This window comes from Bombina bombina, chromosome 9 (genome assembly GCF_027579735.1).
Source record: "Bombina bombina isolate aBomBom1 chromosome 9, aBomBom1.pri, whole genome shotgun sequence".
Lineage (NCBI taxonomy): Eukaryota > Metazoa > Chordata > Amphibia > Anura > Bombinatoridae > Bombina > Bombina bombina.
The window spans coordinates 189,005,963-189,023,137 of NC_069507.1; the positions used below are offsets into that span (position 1 = coordinate 189,005,963).

The 17,175-nt window shown below is 37.1% G+C and overlaps 1 protein-coding gene across 1 annotated transcript in view; it reads left to right on the top strand.

Annotated features, from left to right (window-relative positions):
• The window catches only part of CPN1 (carboxypeptidase N subunit 1), a 79,604-nt gene that overhangs the window by 29,583 nt on the left and 32,846 nt on the right, over window positions 1-17,175 (top strand). Inside the window, exons 4-6 of the mRNA XM_053692529.1 lie at window positions 4,485-4,667; window positions 11,827-11,938; window positions 15,670-15,809. Coding sequence (XP_053548504.1) covers window positions 4,485-4,667; window positions 11,827-11,938; window positions 15,670-15,809 — 435 coding nt within the window. The remainder of the gene's footprint in view (window positions 1-4,484; window positions 4,668-11,826; window positions 11,939-15,669; window positions 15,810-17,175) is intronic.

Genomic DNA, 17,175 nt, shown 5'->3' on the forward strand with positions numbered 1-17,175 from the left:
CCTGTATATATATATATATATATATATATATATATATATATATATATATATATATATATATATATATAAATATATATATATATATATATATATATATACTGTATATGCATATATATATATATATATATACATACATATATATATCTTAATTGCGCACTAGATCTGCAGACAAAGTAAAAATATAAACATACTGTCATTTTCTGAGCAGCAATTGTAATGTTTTGCAAACCAGAGACATGCCCCTTGAAAATCTTTTAAAATATATGGGGGGGTCGATCCGATATAAAGCGTCGCCCGCAAAAGCCGGCGACGCCAATAATTGCGCGGATTTGGTATCCTATATACGGCGTAAGCTAGAAGTTACGCGCGTATATTTCTGCCGTCGCCCGCAGTTTTTTGGGCCATAGGCAGGTATACCAAACCCGCGCAGTTTGGTATCCAATATGCAGCGTAAGGACTTACGTGGCGAAAATGGAGAAAACTTACTCCATTTTCACCTCGCCACAAAAAGCAGCCGTAAGAAGCCTTACGCTGACTATTGGAGCCCCGTAACTTCCTAAACTGGCTGCTAAAATAAACCTAACACCTAACGCATGCGCAATGTCTATCTCCCTGTCAACCGCGATCTGCTAAAATAAACCTAACACCTAACGCATGCGCAATGTCTATCTCCCTGTCAACCGCGATCCCCCCCCCCCCCCGAAATCCCTAATAAAGTTATTACCCCCTAAAACGCCGCTCCCGGACCCCGCCGCCATCTACATAAACTAACCCCCTACTGTGAGCCCCTAAAACCGCCGCCATCTACCTTATCTATCCCGTAATCTGACCCCTTACACCGCCGCCACCTATATAAAAATGATTAACCCCTAATTTAATCTACCTACCCCGCCGCCAGCTATGTTATCTATATTAACCCTAAGTATATTATAGTTAATATAGTTATTACATTATATATATTAACTATATTAACCCTAATTATATTAGGGTTAATATAGTTAATATAGTTACTATAGTATTTATATTAACTATATTAACTCTATCTAACCCTAACACCCCTAACTAAATTTATATTAAATGAATCTAATTAATTTATAAACTAAAATATTCCTATTTAAATCTAAATACTTACCTATAAAATAAACCCTAAGATAGCTACAATATAATTAATAATTACATTATAGCTATGTTAGGGTTAATATTTATTTTACAGGTAAATAGTTAATTATTTTAACTAGGTATAATAGATATTAAATAGTTATTAACTATTTAATATCTACCTAGTTAAAATAATTACCCAATTACCTGTAAAATAAATCCTAACCTAAGTTACAAATACACCTACACTATCAATAAATTTAATAAACTACAAACATCTATCTAAAAATACAATTAAATTAACTAAACTAAATTACAAAAAAAAACAAACACTAAATTACAAAAAATAAAAAAAAGATTACAAGATTTTTAAGCTAATTACACCTATTCTAAGCCCCCTAATAAAATAATAAACCCCCAAAATAAAAAAAATTCCCTGCCCTATTCTAAATTCAACAAATTTCAAAGCTCTTTACCTTACCAGCCCTTAAAAGGGCCTTTTGTGGGGCATGCCCCAAAGAATTCAGCTCTTTTGCATTCAACAAATACAATCCCCCCCCCCCATTACAACCCACCACCCACATACCCCTATTCTAAACCCACCCAAACCCCCCTTAAAAAAGCCTAACACAACCCCCCTGAAGATCTCCCTACCTTGTCTTCACCACACCGGGCCGAACTCCTGATCCGATCCGGGCGATGTCGTCCTCCAAGCGGCAAAGAAGAATTCTTCCTCCGGCGACGTCTTCCTCCAAGCGGCAGCAAAGTCTTCATTCTTCCGGCGGCATCTTCAATCTTCTTTCTTCGCTCCGCCGCCGCGGAGCATCCATCCCGGCCGACTGCTAAACTTGGAATGAGGTACCTTTAAATGACGTCATCCAAGATGGCGTCCGCCGAATTCCGATTGGCTGATAGGATTCTATCAGCCAATCGGAATTAAGTTAAAAAAATCTGATTGGCTGATTCAATCAGCCAATCAGATTCAAGTTCAATCCGATTGGCTGATCCAATCAGCCAATCAGATTGAGCTCGCATTCTATTGGCTGTTCCGATCAGCCAATAGAATGCGAGCTCAATCTGATTGGCTGATTGGATCAGCCAATCGGATTGAACTTGAATCTGATTGGCTGATTCAATCAGCCAATCAGATTTTTTTAACTTAATTCCGATTGGCTGATAGAATCCTATCAGCCAATCGGAATTCGGCGGACGCCATCTTGGATGACGTCATTTAAAGGTACCTCATTCCAAGTTTAGCAGTCGGCCGGGATGGATGCTCCGCGGCGGCGGAGCGAAGAAAGAAGATTGAAGATGCCGCCGGAAGAATGAAGACTTTGCTGCCGCTTGGAGGAAGACGTCGCCGGAGGAAGAATTCTTCTTTGCCGCTTGGAGGATGACATCGCCGGAGGAAGAATTCTTCTTTGCCGCTTGGAGGACGACATCGCCCGGATCGGATCAGGAGTTCGGCCCGGTGTGGTGAAGACAAGGTAGGGAGATCTTCAGGGGGGTAGTGTTAGGCTTTTTTAAGGGGGGTTTGGGTGGGTTTAGAATAGGGGTATGTGGGTGGTGGGTTGTAATGGGGGGGGGGGATTGTATTTGTTGAATGCAAAAGAGCTGAATTCTTTGGGGCATGCCCCACAAAAGGCCCTTTTAAGGGCTGGTAAGGTAAAGAGCTTTGAAATTTGTTGAATTTAGAATAGGGCAGGGAATTTTTTTTATTTTGGGGGTTTATTATTTTATTAGGGGGCTTAGAATAGGTGTAATTAGCTTAAAAATCTTGTAATCTTTTTTTATTTTTTGTAATTTAGTGTTTGTTTTTTTTTGTAATTTAGTTTAGTTAATTTAATTGTATTTTTAGATAGATGTTTGTAGTTTATTTAATTTATTGATAGTGTAGGTGTATTTATAACTTAGGTTAGGATTTATTTTACAGGTAATTGGGTAATTATTTTAACTAGGTAGATATTAAATAGTTAATAACTATTTAATAGCTATTATACCTAGTTAAAATAATTAACAATTTACCTGTAAAATAAATATTAACCCTAACATAGCTACAATGTAATTATTAATTATATTGTAGCTATCTTAGGGTTTATTTTATAGGTAAGTATTTAGATTTAAATAGGAATATTTTAGTTTATAAATTAATTAGATTAATTTAATATAAATATAGTTAGGGGTGTTAGGGTTAGATAGAGTTAATATAGTTAATATAAATACTATAGGAACTATATTAACCCTAATATAATTAGGGTTAATATAGTTAATATATATAATGTAATACCTATATTAACTATAATATACTTAGGGTTAATATAGATAATATAGCTGGCGGCAGGGTAGGTAGATTAAATTAGGGGTTAATCATTGTAATAGAGATGGCGGCGGTGTAAGGGGCTTACATTAGGGGTTAATAATTTTAATATAGATGGCGGCGGTGTTAGGGGCTCACTTTAGGGGGTTATAGATATAATATAGCTGGCGGCGGGGTACGGGAGCGGCGGTTTAGGGGTTAATAGCTTTTTTATTGTTAGGCTAGTGAGGGGGGATAGCGGATAGAGGGTTAGACAGTGCGGGCTATGTTAGGGAGGCGTGTTAGACAGTGCGGGCTATGTTAGGGAGGCGTGTTAGACAGTGCGGGTGTTTTAAACTTTAGTCAGGTTTTATAGGCGCCGGCAGATTCTAACGTGCCGCAAGTCACTGGCGACGCCAGAAATTTGTACTTGCGCAGATTTCTGGACATCGCTGGTTTGTGAGACTTACGGCACGTTAGCATCTGACGGCGACTTATATGGGATGGCTCGAGTTGCGAGCTGAAACTGCGGGCGACGCCGGTTCCCTCGCTTGCGCCGCAAACTGCGATCGATATCGGATCGCGCCCATGATTTATATTCTATAAGCTGTTTTGTTGATCAAGCAATTACTGTGTAGAATGTTGTAGGTTCGAGATTTTGGATCCTGCAAGATATACTGACTAGATTTTTGGGGTAGCAAAAAAATTTAAACTTTCAGACAAATTGTAGGAAAACCAAGCAAAATAAACAATAATTTTACATTTTATATATATTTTACTATACATAATTAAACAATAATTCATTTTTTATTTTAATGTCCCTTTATGAGTCAAATTGAATAAATAGATTGCTGTTCCTGGCATATTGCAGTAAAATTAGACAAATATCAGTGAAATGTAATTTTGCTCAGTAATTAAAGGAAGACAGTAGGTGCACACCTGTATAATATCACCCCTGGGCAAAATATAATCAGTAATAAGATATCACCCGGCAGCAAACCCTATCAGGTCTGTCTGTAAATATTTATTCTGTATGTGTGTTTTGTGTGTTAATCTGGCATGTTTCTTTTGTACAAATACATTGTCACAGGTGGAGCCAGAAACCATGGCTGTAATACAGTGGATGCAAAGTTACAATTTTGTCCTTTCTGCTAATTTGCATGGGGGAGCTGTTGTGGCAAATTACCCATATGATAAATCCAAAGAAGTGAGGATAAGAGGTTATAGACGCACCTCCTACACAGCTACTCCTGATGACAAGCTGTTTAAAAAGGTAATGCATTACTTATTAATGACTAATTGTCTGGCTGGAAGAGAGGGATGGAAAACTTTGCCTAACTATACACTTAAAGGGACATGAAACCCCAACATTTTCCTTCATGATTCAGATAAAGAATACAATTTTAAACAATATTCCAATTTACTTCTATGATCTAACTTGCTTCATTCTTTAGATATCTTTTGTTGAAGAAATAGTAATGCACATGGGTGAGCCAATGCACGCTCTTTATATTGCACGCTCTTTATAAATCATGGAAGAAAAAAAATGTGTGTTTCATTTCCCTTTAAAGGGACACTCAAGTAAAATTAAATTTTCATGATTCAGGTGCAGCATGTAATTTTAAACAACTTTCCAATTTACTTCCATTAAAAAAAATGTGCACAGTCTTTTATATTTACACTTTTTGAGTCACCAGCTCCTACTGAGCATGTGCAAGAATTCACAGACTATACTTATATGCATTTGTGATTGGCTGATTGCTATCACATGGTACAGGGGGAGTGGAAATATACATAACTTTGAAATTTGTTAGAAAAAAATCTACTACTCATTTAAAGTTCAGACTAAGTGCTATTGCATTGTCTTGTTATCTTGCATGTGTTGATTATGCAAATCTACCGTGTTGACTGGTCCTTTAAGCCCTTTTTAGCAGCCGAAGGGTTAAAGGCGCATTGCCAAATAACGCTGCCAGGTTATCTATAAATAAAGAGAAATGAATAAACCATATTCTAGTTTTCATCACCTTATTGTTGGCCTCAGAAATGTAAATAAACAAATACAACATATTTATAGGTTTACCACTCATCACTTTTAATTGGAATGCTGAGAATAAGAGAGGGGGGGCTGAGTTCCTGGATTTGGACAGATTTTTTTTAGAAGGTATGTAGCTCTGAAGCTTAAAGGAACGGCGTTCATGATTCAAATAAAACATTACATTTTAACTGACTTTACAATTTACTTCTATTATCTAATTTGCTTTCTTATATTTGTATCCTTTGTTGAAAATCATACCTAGGTATGCTCAGGAACAACAATGCACTACTGGGACTAGCTGCTGATTGGTGGCTGCACATATATGCATCTTGTTATTGGTGCACCTGATGTGATCAGATAGCTCCCAGTATTGATGGATGATCCTTCAACAAAGAATAACAAGAGAATTAAGCAAATTTGATAATATAAATCAATTGGAAGGTTTGTTGTTTTGTAGGAATATTTTTTTTATAGCAGTTTGGTGCTGATTCACAAATGACTCTTTTACAACTAAAGTGATATTCAATATAGTTTATTCAATAGCTCACATTTATGTTCCTCATATTTCCAAAGACAGAGGTGGGGGTTCATTGGCTCTGAAATGTAACATTTCAGACAAGCGTGACTGCATTTGCTGAAATATATAACGGAAACGGCAATTTTATATGCACAAATGTTTACCTAAAGAAAGTGTTTGACAGTCTTTGGGTTAGCGGACACACACTGGGCTTTGTGTCACTGAGCCACAGGGACGTTTTCATAAAATTAGATTAAACTGGCTGTTTGTGGTAGAAATTATTTCTGTAAGAAAACGTATCCAGGGGGTACACAGTAAGTGCAGGTTGTACAAAAAATTTTAAGGAAAAAAACAAAAAACAGCTAGTGAGTAGAAAACTCTCTTTGATCTCGGCATAATCTTTGTGTACAAAAATACCATATCATAGTTTTATCTTTTTAAAGGGACATAAACCCCATTTTTTTTATTCTTAAGTGATTCAGAGAGAGCATGCAATTTTAAACAACTTATCAATTTACTTCTATTATCTAAATTTGTTTTTTCTCTTTGTATTCTTTGTTGAAAAGCATACATAGGTAGGCTCAGGAGCTGCTGATTAGTGGCTGCACATATATGCTTTATATTATTGGCTCAGCCATGTGCATTGCTGTTTTTTCACCAAAGGATACCAAGAGAATGAAGCAATTTTGAAAATAGAAGTAAATTGGAAAGTTGTTTAAAATGATATTCTCTATATGAATCATGAAAGAGAAATTTTGGATTTCATGTAACTTCAGAGGTGCCCAGATTGAGAGTCTTAATGGCTACAATTGTAGGACTCAAAGGGACATAAAACTATTGCTGAATTCTGCATAGTTTTGTAATAAGATATATTAACTGGGAATGAAAATTGTTGTTGAATGTCTTAAAAACCTTTGGCTAGATTACGAGTTTTGCATTATGAGTGGCGGTTTGCTAATTTGCAAGTTATTGTCACTGCTCACCTCCCTACAGCGCTACGGTGAGCTGGTTTTACGTGCTCGTGCACGATTTCCCCATATACATCAATGGGGAGAGCCGGGTGAAAAAAAGCCTAACACCTGCAATAAAGCAGCGTAAAGCTCCGTAATACAGCCCCATTGATTCCTATGGGGAAACACAATTTATGTTTACACCTAACACCCTAACATAAACCCTGAGTCTAAACACCCCTAATCTTCCGCCCCCAACTTCGCCGACACCTACATTATACTTATTAACCCCTAATCTGCTGCCCCCGACATCGCAGACACCTACATTACAGTTATTAACCCCTAATCTGCTGCCCCAATGTCGCTGCCACATACCTACACTTATTAACTCCTAATCTGCTGCCCCCAATGTCGCCGCCACTTACCTACACTTATTGACCCCTAATCTGCCGCCCAAATGTCGCCGCCACTTATATTACACTTATTAACCCCTAATCTGCCACCCCCAATGTCGCCACCACCCACCTACACTTATTAATCCTAATCTGCCGCCCCTAACATCGCCGCCACCTACCTACATTTATTAACCCCCAATCTTCCACCCCCAACGTCGCCGCCACTATAGTAAATTTATTAACCCCTAACCCTAACACCCCCTAACTTTAATGTAATTAAAATAAATCTAAATAAAACCTACTATTAATAACTAAATAATTCCTATTTAAAACTAAATACTTACCTGTAAAATAAACCATAATCTAGCTACAATATAACTAATAGTTACATTGTAGCTAGCTTAGGTTTTATTTTTATTTCACAGGCAACTTTGTATTTATTTTAACTAGGTAGAATAGTTAGTAAATAGTTATTAACTATTTACTAACTACCTAGCTAAAATAAATACAAATTTACCTGTAAAATAAAACCTAACCTCTCTTACACTAACACCTAACCTTACACTACAATTCATAAATTACATTAAATACAATTAACTAAATTACAAAAAAAATAAACACTAAATTACACAAAATAAAAAATAAATTATCAAATATTTAAACTAATTACACCTAATCTAATAGCCCTATCAAAATAAAAAAGCCCCCCCAAAATAAAAAAAAAACCCCTAGTCTAAACTAAACTGCCAATGGCCCTTAAAAGGGCCTTTTGTGGGGCATTGCCCCAAAGAAATCAGCTCTTTTACCTGTAAAAAAAAATACAAACAACCCCCCAACAGTAAAACCCACCACCCACACAACTAAACCCGCCAAATATAATCCTATATAAAAAAAACTAAACTCCCCATTACTGATTGGAACAGCCAATAGAATGCAAGCTCAATCCTATCGGCTGATTGGATCAGCCAATAGGATTGAAGCTCAATCCTATTGGCTGATTGCATCAGCCAATAGGATTTTTTCAGCTTTAATTCAGATTGGCTGATAGTATTCTATCAGCCAATCGGAATTCAAGGGACGCTATCTTGGATGACGTCATTTAAAGGAGAATTCATTGTTCAAGGACGTCAATTGAAGAGGATGCTCCGCGCCGGATGTCTTGAAGATGGAGACGCTCCACACCGGATGGATGAAGATAGAAGATGCCATCTGGATGAAGACTTCTGTCAGCTGGGATGAAGACTTCGGGCCGCTTGGATAAAGACTTCTGCCGGCTTCGATGAGGACTTCTGCCGCTTCGTTGAGGATGGATGTCGAGTCTTCAAAAACTGTAAGTGGATATTCAGGGGTTAGTGTTAGTTTTTTTAAGGGTTTATTGGGTGGGTTTTATTTTTAGATTAGGGCTTGGGTGGAAAAAGAGCTAAATGCCCTTTTAAGGGCAATGCCCATACAAATGCCCTTTTCAGGGCAATGGGGAGTTTAGGTTTTTTAGTTAGGATTTTATTTGGGGTGTGTGATTGTGTGGGTGGTGGGTTTTACTGTTGGGGGGTTGTTTGTATTTTTTATTACAGGTAAAAGAGCTGATTTCTTTGGGGCAATGTCCCGCAAAAGGCCCTTTTAAGGGCTATTGGCAGTTTAGTTTAGGCTAGGGTTTTTTTATTTTGGGGGGGCTTTTTTATTTTGATAGGGCTATTAGATTAGGTGTAATTAGTTTAAATATTTGATAATTTCTTTTTTATTTTGTGTTATTTAGTGTTTGTTTTATTTGTAATTTAGTTAATTGTATTTAATGTATGTAATTGATTTAATTGTAGTGTAAGGTTAGGTGTTAGTGTAGCTAGCTTAGGTTTTAGCTTTATTTTACAGGTAAATTTGTATTTATTTTAGCTAGGTAGTTAGTAAATAGTTAATAACTATTTACTAACTATTCTACCTAGTTAAAATAAATACAAACTTGCCTGTGAAACAAAAATAAAACCTAAGCTAGCTACAATGTAACTATTAGTTATATTGTAGCTAGCTTAGGGTTTATTTTACAGGTAAGTATTTAGTTTTAAATAGGAATTATTAATAATAGTTATTAATAGTTATTAATAGTAGGTTTTATTTAGATTTATTTTAATTACATTAAAGTTAGGGGGTGTTAGGGTTAGGGCTAGGTTTAGAGGTTAATACCTTTAGTATAGTGGCGGCGACTTTGGGGGCAACAGATTAAGGGTTAATAAGTGTAGGTAGGTGGCGGCGATGTCGGGGGCGGCAGATTAGGGGTTAATAACTGTAATGTAGGTGGCGGCGACATTGGGGGCGGCAGATTAGAGGTTAATAACTGTAATGCAGGTTGCGGCGATGTTAGGGACAGCAGATTAGGGGGTTAATAATATTTAACTATTGTTTGCGATGCGGGAGTACGGCGCTTTAGGGGTTAATATGTTATTATAGTGGCGGCGATGTCCGGAGCGGCAGATTAGGGGTTAATAATTTTATTTTAGTGTTTGCGATGTGGGAGGGCCTCGGTTTAGGGGTTAATAGGTAGTTTATGGGTGTTAGTGTACTTTTTAGCACTTTAGTTATGAGTTTTATGTTACGGCATTGTAGCATAAAACTCATAACTACTGACTTTCAGTTTATGGTATGGATCTTGATGGTATTGGCTGTACCGCTCACTTTTTGGCCTCCCAGGCAAACTTATAATACCGGCGCTATGGAAGTCCCATTGAAAAAGGACTTTTGGAAAGCTGCGGTAGTTACGTTGCGTTACGGCCATAAAAGTGTGCGGTGCAGCTAAGCCTGCAAGACTCGTAATACCAGCGGTAGTGAAAAAGAGCCTTAACGCTGCTTTTTCACCCATAACTCTTAATCTAGCCGAAAGTTTGCTACAATTGATGTTTAAAAGCAAACCTCCCCACCAGCTGCCTAATCTGAGCAGATACAGCTAACCACTGTCATTTTGTTAGTAAACGTAATATGTTTTACAGTTCTTTTATCCAAACCCAATTTGAGAAACATAAGTGGCAGTGCAAGGCTTGTGAAGTCTGCACTGTGCACTTCCAATTCTCAGAATTGGAAAACCCACTGTTTTTAGAGTTAAATTACAGGAGAATATCATAAAATAAATAATGGAAGTATATGGCAAAGTTGTTTTTAGACACATAATTAAATATTTAATATTACTATCTCAAAGTGTTAAATTATTGTTCATCTGAATCATGTTATATATCAGCAATTATAATTACATTCTTGATATATGTTATGGATTAATAACTAAAAACTTTAGTTTCTGCATTTTTAAAAATAATTTATAAACTTTATTTAACAAACAAACGTTCAGCATACAAAACTTTTAGTGCACAAACTATAGCTATTATACACAATATATTACTCGTTCCCGAACAATCTGTGAGTTCATTCCCATCCAATGACCTTAGTGATTGGCTGACAAAACAACAATAATACTAAACAACTATGAATAGGTTTACTCAAATGATATCCGGTAATGCAAGAATGACTCCTCTATGAAATCTGTAGGGCACCATGGGTACGATTAGAAGACTATGGCCAGTATGAGCACACACTCTCAAAAAGGTGTGAGTCAGCCCTGAAAAAGGACATTGTTTTCAATTATGACTAATTTCTCCAGATAGATAAATCTTTCCAGATGTTATAGGGCATATGCACTAGAGTATGATAGATCTCCCTGTATCACTGTGCACCTCAGAGTGACATAGTAATTAGAGCAATATGTTTTACTAATAAGTAGAGTTGCCAGATGTCCAGTATTCAGCTGGACAGTTTGGTATTCCAGCAGGGTGTCCAGTAAAATGTATAAAAAAAAAAAAGTACCCTTGGAGAGAGCTAAATATAAAAGGTCTCCTATGGCTAACAAGTATTGAACAGAAAGAAGTGACACTGTGCATATACTGTTCATTATGTTATTGGCAGCCAAGGATAGTGTTAAACGCTGTTCTGTGTGTGTTATATAGATCCACTGGGGTAAAATCCATGCTCTGTGTTTTTTACTGTCAACCATCGGGTTTGTAAAAACATTGTTCTGTGTGTGCTACTGGTAGTCGAGGGGTCAAATCACTGCTTTGTATGTTTAACTGACAGACAAAGAGGTAAAATAATGTATTTGTGAGTTACTGGCATCCAAGGGGATACAATCACTACTCAGTTATGAAAAATGTGTAAGACATGGTTAAGCGTGGGGCCTAAGGTAGAGCTTTGAGGTAGAACGCCACCTACCACCTGTGCCCAATCGCCTGAAGTCTGGCAACCCTACTAGTAAGCCTTCTCCAATCTTAAGTGATTATAGTCCGGCCCTACGGAAAATTATTTTTCTTACAAATATAGGAGATAGTTACTGACTTACTCCAAAATCTAGTTATAAGACTTACCGAACTATAAAATATTTGAAAAATTATAGCTATGACTATGACTATGACCAAAAACAAAAATATCTCTAAGTGCATCAATAAAAAACATTGTTTGCCATTAATTTTACTTGTGTATCTTGTCGAATTCACATCTATCTATAGCTTGCAAAGGCTTATTCTTATGCCCATGGATGGATGCACCATGGATGGAACTGCGGAGATTACTTTGCAGATGGAATTACTAATGGAGCTTCTTGGTACTCATTGTCTAAAGGTAAATATAGGCTACTTCAGAATAAAGCTGATTAAAAATAACCCTCAGTAGCTGTAGGTATTATTATTATTATTATTCTATATTTATAAAGCGGCAACAGATTTCGCAGCGGTGTCCATGGGTAACAAAGATAAAAGGACAGTACAATATGAGACACCAGACAAAATGTAACAAACAATGGCAATATTCAGATATACACAAGTGAATTACATAAATTGTACGTTTTAGAGGTTTTTAATTCTGGTTTCTCTCATGTAAACTATTTGTTGTTCCTCAATGGGATGAGACAGAGCTTATGGCTCATCAAACAGAAGGAATCACCTCCCTGGTGCTGTTCCCTCCCAGCTAAGGGCCAGAGTACAAGTCGTGCACGCTATCTTGCTCTCTGCCTTGTATTGTTTGATTTGATACTACGTCATTGGTTAAACAAAGTACACATTTTTCATGTGTGTGTCTAAATTAGCGCATCTCATACATACACGTGCTGGCTGAATTTATCCAATGCATGCAATACCCAACTGAAAAAAAAAATATTAGTAACTTCCCACAAGCACTACAGCCTACCTAACCCCAGCATAATAATTTCTAAACCTCAACAATCACCCATCCTACTAAACCCCCATAACCTCTATTTACCTCTAAACCACCACAACACCCTTACAATGACCCCCCCCCACTTAACCTCCCTCTGCTATTAACCCCCAAACCACCACAATCCCAACTCTAAAAACCCATCCAGTATTAACCTCCTAAAATCTCTCCATTCTAGTTACTTTCAAAGTTGTCTGTCCTTTTCTCTCTATCCCTCCCTGATCTGCCTCTTCTCCAGTTTTTCACAGCTTTTATACATCTGTGTTGGCTGTTTTTCTTCCTATTAGCAAATGTATTTCACATTATCCAAGAAGAATAGTTATTGATTCTATTGGTTGATTTCAAAATTGAAATCAGCCAGTAGAAAAAGCTTGTATCCTATTGATTTGTTAAAAAAATCAAACAATAAGATTATTGCAGATTACTATTGGCCTGTTTAACCAACCAATAGGGAGCAAAATATTTATAATGGGTGCTTTGTAATGCCATATAAAATATGACATCTAATGCAGAACTTCTTTCTCTAGCACCCATACCTAGAAGGCTCCCCACTTGCACACGGTATAATTTATATATTTAAGAAGGCTGTAAAGCTTAGGTGCAGACCTGATTTGTTCTATATGACAGCTAATATGTAGCAGGCAAAAAAAAATCAAAAAAAAAATCCATTTTAATTTGATGGTAAACTTTCCCCTTTGTATTAACAGATCCGGAATGTAAGCTATATTTTATATAGTGGATAATTAATCAGTTGTAATAAAGGTGCACTTTAACTTACGTTTTAATGTAGATATGAAATTCAGATACCCCGAGCTCCACTCGCCCAATTCAAAAGTAATTTTTTTGTGAGCTAACAGTTTGAACTGTTCTCTAATCAGCCGTTTTGCCCTATGGCACTTTTGTTGCAGTTAGATTGGAGAACAGTTCAAATCATTAGTTTACCAAAAATAATACTTTTGAAGTAGGTGGTGGCATATCTACATAAAAAGGTAAATTAAAGTGCATCTTCATTACAACTAATAAACTAAACACTGTATAAAATAAATCTGCTCTATTAATACAAATTGTATCACTTGAACAATCATACAAGGGCCTCTCTAAATAAATAAACACATATGCAGTTGCTTACTTTGCCTAATGGAAAAGCCAATTACAATGAATAAACCTTTTGAATTACATTTATTAGTGTTAAAAGACCTGGAGAATATGCATTTTTTACTCATTTTAAAACCTGCAAGATGTTGGTACAGCACCAAGTCATAGCCAGTGTTTTCTGCAAATGTTCGTCTGCATGTAACAAACAGTTTATTGTTCAGAGATTACTGTGTCCTTAACTAACCTAAATGCTTAAAATAGTTACCAAGATTATAACTAGTATTGTAACACATTAGTTTCTGTTATGTGTGAAATGTATTGGTGCATTTAGAATAAAAATTGTAATTTGTTAAAGGGACATGGAAACCAAAATAGGACTTTCATGAGTTAGACAGATCATAAAAAATAAATAAAATAAAAAATCTATTATGAAATGTACTTACTTTTCTTGATATCCTTATAAGTTATACTTATATAAGATTTAATAGAAGCAGGGGGTAAAATAGCTGGGGGTGTTTTGTTTAGTGGTTTTGTTTATTATTATATTTAGAATCTGACAATAATAAAAGAGTTGGCTGCAGTGTAAATTCATAGTTGCAGCATAACTCCTCTAAAACTAGATGCAATAAACTTAAAGGGACATAAACACAATTCTTATTTATTTTATGATTCAGATAGAATATACAAATTTAAACATCTTTCCAATTCACTTCTACAGGCCCATTTATCAAGCTCCGTACGGAGCTTGAAGGGCCGTGTTTCTGGCGAGTCTTCAGACTCGCCAGAAACACAACTTATGAAGCAGCGGTCTAAAGACCACTGCTCCATAACCCTGTCCGCCTGCTCTGAGCAGACGGACAGGAATCGCTGGAAATCAACCCGATCAAATACGATCGGGTTGATTGACACCTCCCTGCTGGCGGCCGATTGGCCACGAGTCAGCAGGGGGCGGTGTTGCACCAGCAGCTCTTGTGAGCAGCTGGTGCAATGTTAAATGCGGAGAGCGTATTGCTCTCCGCATTTAGCGAGGTCTTGCGGACCTGATCCGCAGTGTCGGATCAGGTCCACAAGCCCTTTGATAAATTGGGGCCCTAGTATCAGATTTACTTGGTATCCTTTGTTAAAGGAGTAGCTATACACAAGAGGCACCACCAATCAACAGCTAGTTCCCAGTAATGCAAAGCTGCTCCTTAGCCTATCTAGGTAAGATTTTCAACAAAGGATATCAGAAGAAAAAAGCAAATTAAATAACAGAAGTGAATTTGAAAGTTGTTTAAATTTGCATTTTCTATCTGAATCCTGAAGGTGTTTTTTTTACTTCACTGTCCCTTAAAAGTCTAAATGCCAAAATTAAATGTTCATGATTCAAATAGAGAATGGAGGTTTAACAGACTTTCCAATTTACTTCTAATATCACATTTTTCACAATCTTTTTATATACAAACATGAGCATATGCACTAGTTCACAGGGTATAAGTATACTAGTCTGTGATTGGCTGCTGGCTGTCACATGATATAGGGGGCCAGCTAATGGGGGACATTTGCAGGGAGCTGGTGGGCCTCTCTATGTGTGGCACCCCTAGAACCCCTCTATGTGTGGCACCCCTAGAACTCTGTAACAAACACAGAAGAATAAATTAAAAACGTGATATTTAATCATGCAAAAATACCCCAGGCTTTAAATGTTTAACCTTTTAATGCCGTTATGCTGTTCTATTCCATCATAATTACACTGGGCTTTAAAGCCGTTATGACGGAATAGAATGTCATAGCCAACGGCTGTCCTGACTCCTGAAGCCTTCTGTGCTTCCAGGATTTGATCGCAGTCTGGAGGGCGTTCCTAGGGTTGTAGGGACGCCCCCCAGACGCGATCCAATAATTGAAATCTTGCTATCGTGTGCACGATCGCGTGGTTTCAAATTTGTCTACATCAGAATAGTTGTTCCGATGTAGACACTTTAACCCTGTCGCGAAAGGGTTAATGCATAAAATAAATACATAATAATAATATTATTTTGTTCCTATTTCTGCTGTCCCGGTAACAGGAATGCAAGACTTTAATTATCTTCATACAAACTGTTATGAAATCACCCTGGAACTGAGCTGTAATAAGTTTCCACGACAAGAAGAGCTGGAGAGAGAGTGGTTTGGTAACCGTGAGGCTCTTGTTAGCTACATAGAAGAGGTAAGTCACTGTGGTGCAGCAGATTAATCACCTTGAGGTTTTTGTATGGAAATTCAGATACCTTTTTATAATATACAAAAAATATTTTCAGTTGATTGTATCACTGCTTCAAGATACAGGCTCCCTCCTTAATTTGCAGGATTGGCCCAAACTAGCAGCTAAATTCCACTGTCCCTCTGTCACCTATATATATATAAAACCCTGTTTCTCTCAATGAGACTTGATAACTTCTGGTCCCACCCAGGAATCCCTAAACATTGTTCAAAGATGCCCAGATCTCTCGGTCACACCCTCACACCAACTAAACTCCTCTCCAATCACTTGGCCCCATGAGCTGGTCTATCAATCTGTCTATCATCTATCTATCTATTTATCGTTCTCTCTATTTATATCACTATCTATCTCTTTATCTTTATGTATCTATCTATCTGTATGTGTGTGTGAAAAATATCACTATAGTTTACTAGTCAGGGGTTGAAAGCTACTAGCCGAGACTCAAACGAATGTAGACCTTGTCCAGCACAACTTATGTACAGTCACAATTAGTAAAAACTGGAATGCAGTGAAAAAGAAAGACAAACTATCTGCCGGATTGCAAACCCTACAAATATGATCCTTACAAATATGTACAATAAGCAAGAGGTGAAGCATCACACTGAAATGTATTACTGTGAGGGGTACCCCAATTATGACACATGTATTAGCATACCATAAAGCCTAACGTTAGCCTGGAAAGTATCAGACATACTTTTATGTATACTTATGTTAACATTAGATACATATCAACCAAATGAAGTTAGATCATGTTTAACAAACAAATTGTTGTAATTTACTCAGCAAGCAAATATGGCCATAAACTTGCTGTAACAATGTTCCCATTCAGGCAAAAGTGCACATTTGGAATTCTTCAGTCCCAGCTGTAAGTGTAATCACGGCTAGTGTAGCAACTGTCTTTTTAGAGTGTTGCGAAGTTTAGAGGATATAGTACCAGACCACCCCATCTTGGCCCTCCCCGAGCTTCCTCCTGCACATGAATTAAAATATTGTAATCTGACACAAGGCTTGCCACTGGTGCCCCTCTGGATGCGCTTTATCCCCCACTCACAGACACAGCCCTGATTGTACCACCACATAAAAAATTTAAATTAAAAAAAAAAAGGTTGTTTTTTCAAGTTGTAAATTTGCACCCCCCTACAGGAGAGAAATAAGGCGGCTGCCTAGGCGCCTATATGCAAGCGCCGGCCCTGTGCACACACATACTCACTGGACCAGTGTTGTAAGATTGCTCCAATGCCATGTTCTTAACACAAATGATCCTCCCAGAGCTACACAAATTCACTGCTCACCGGATCATTGGCTGGAAATG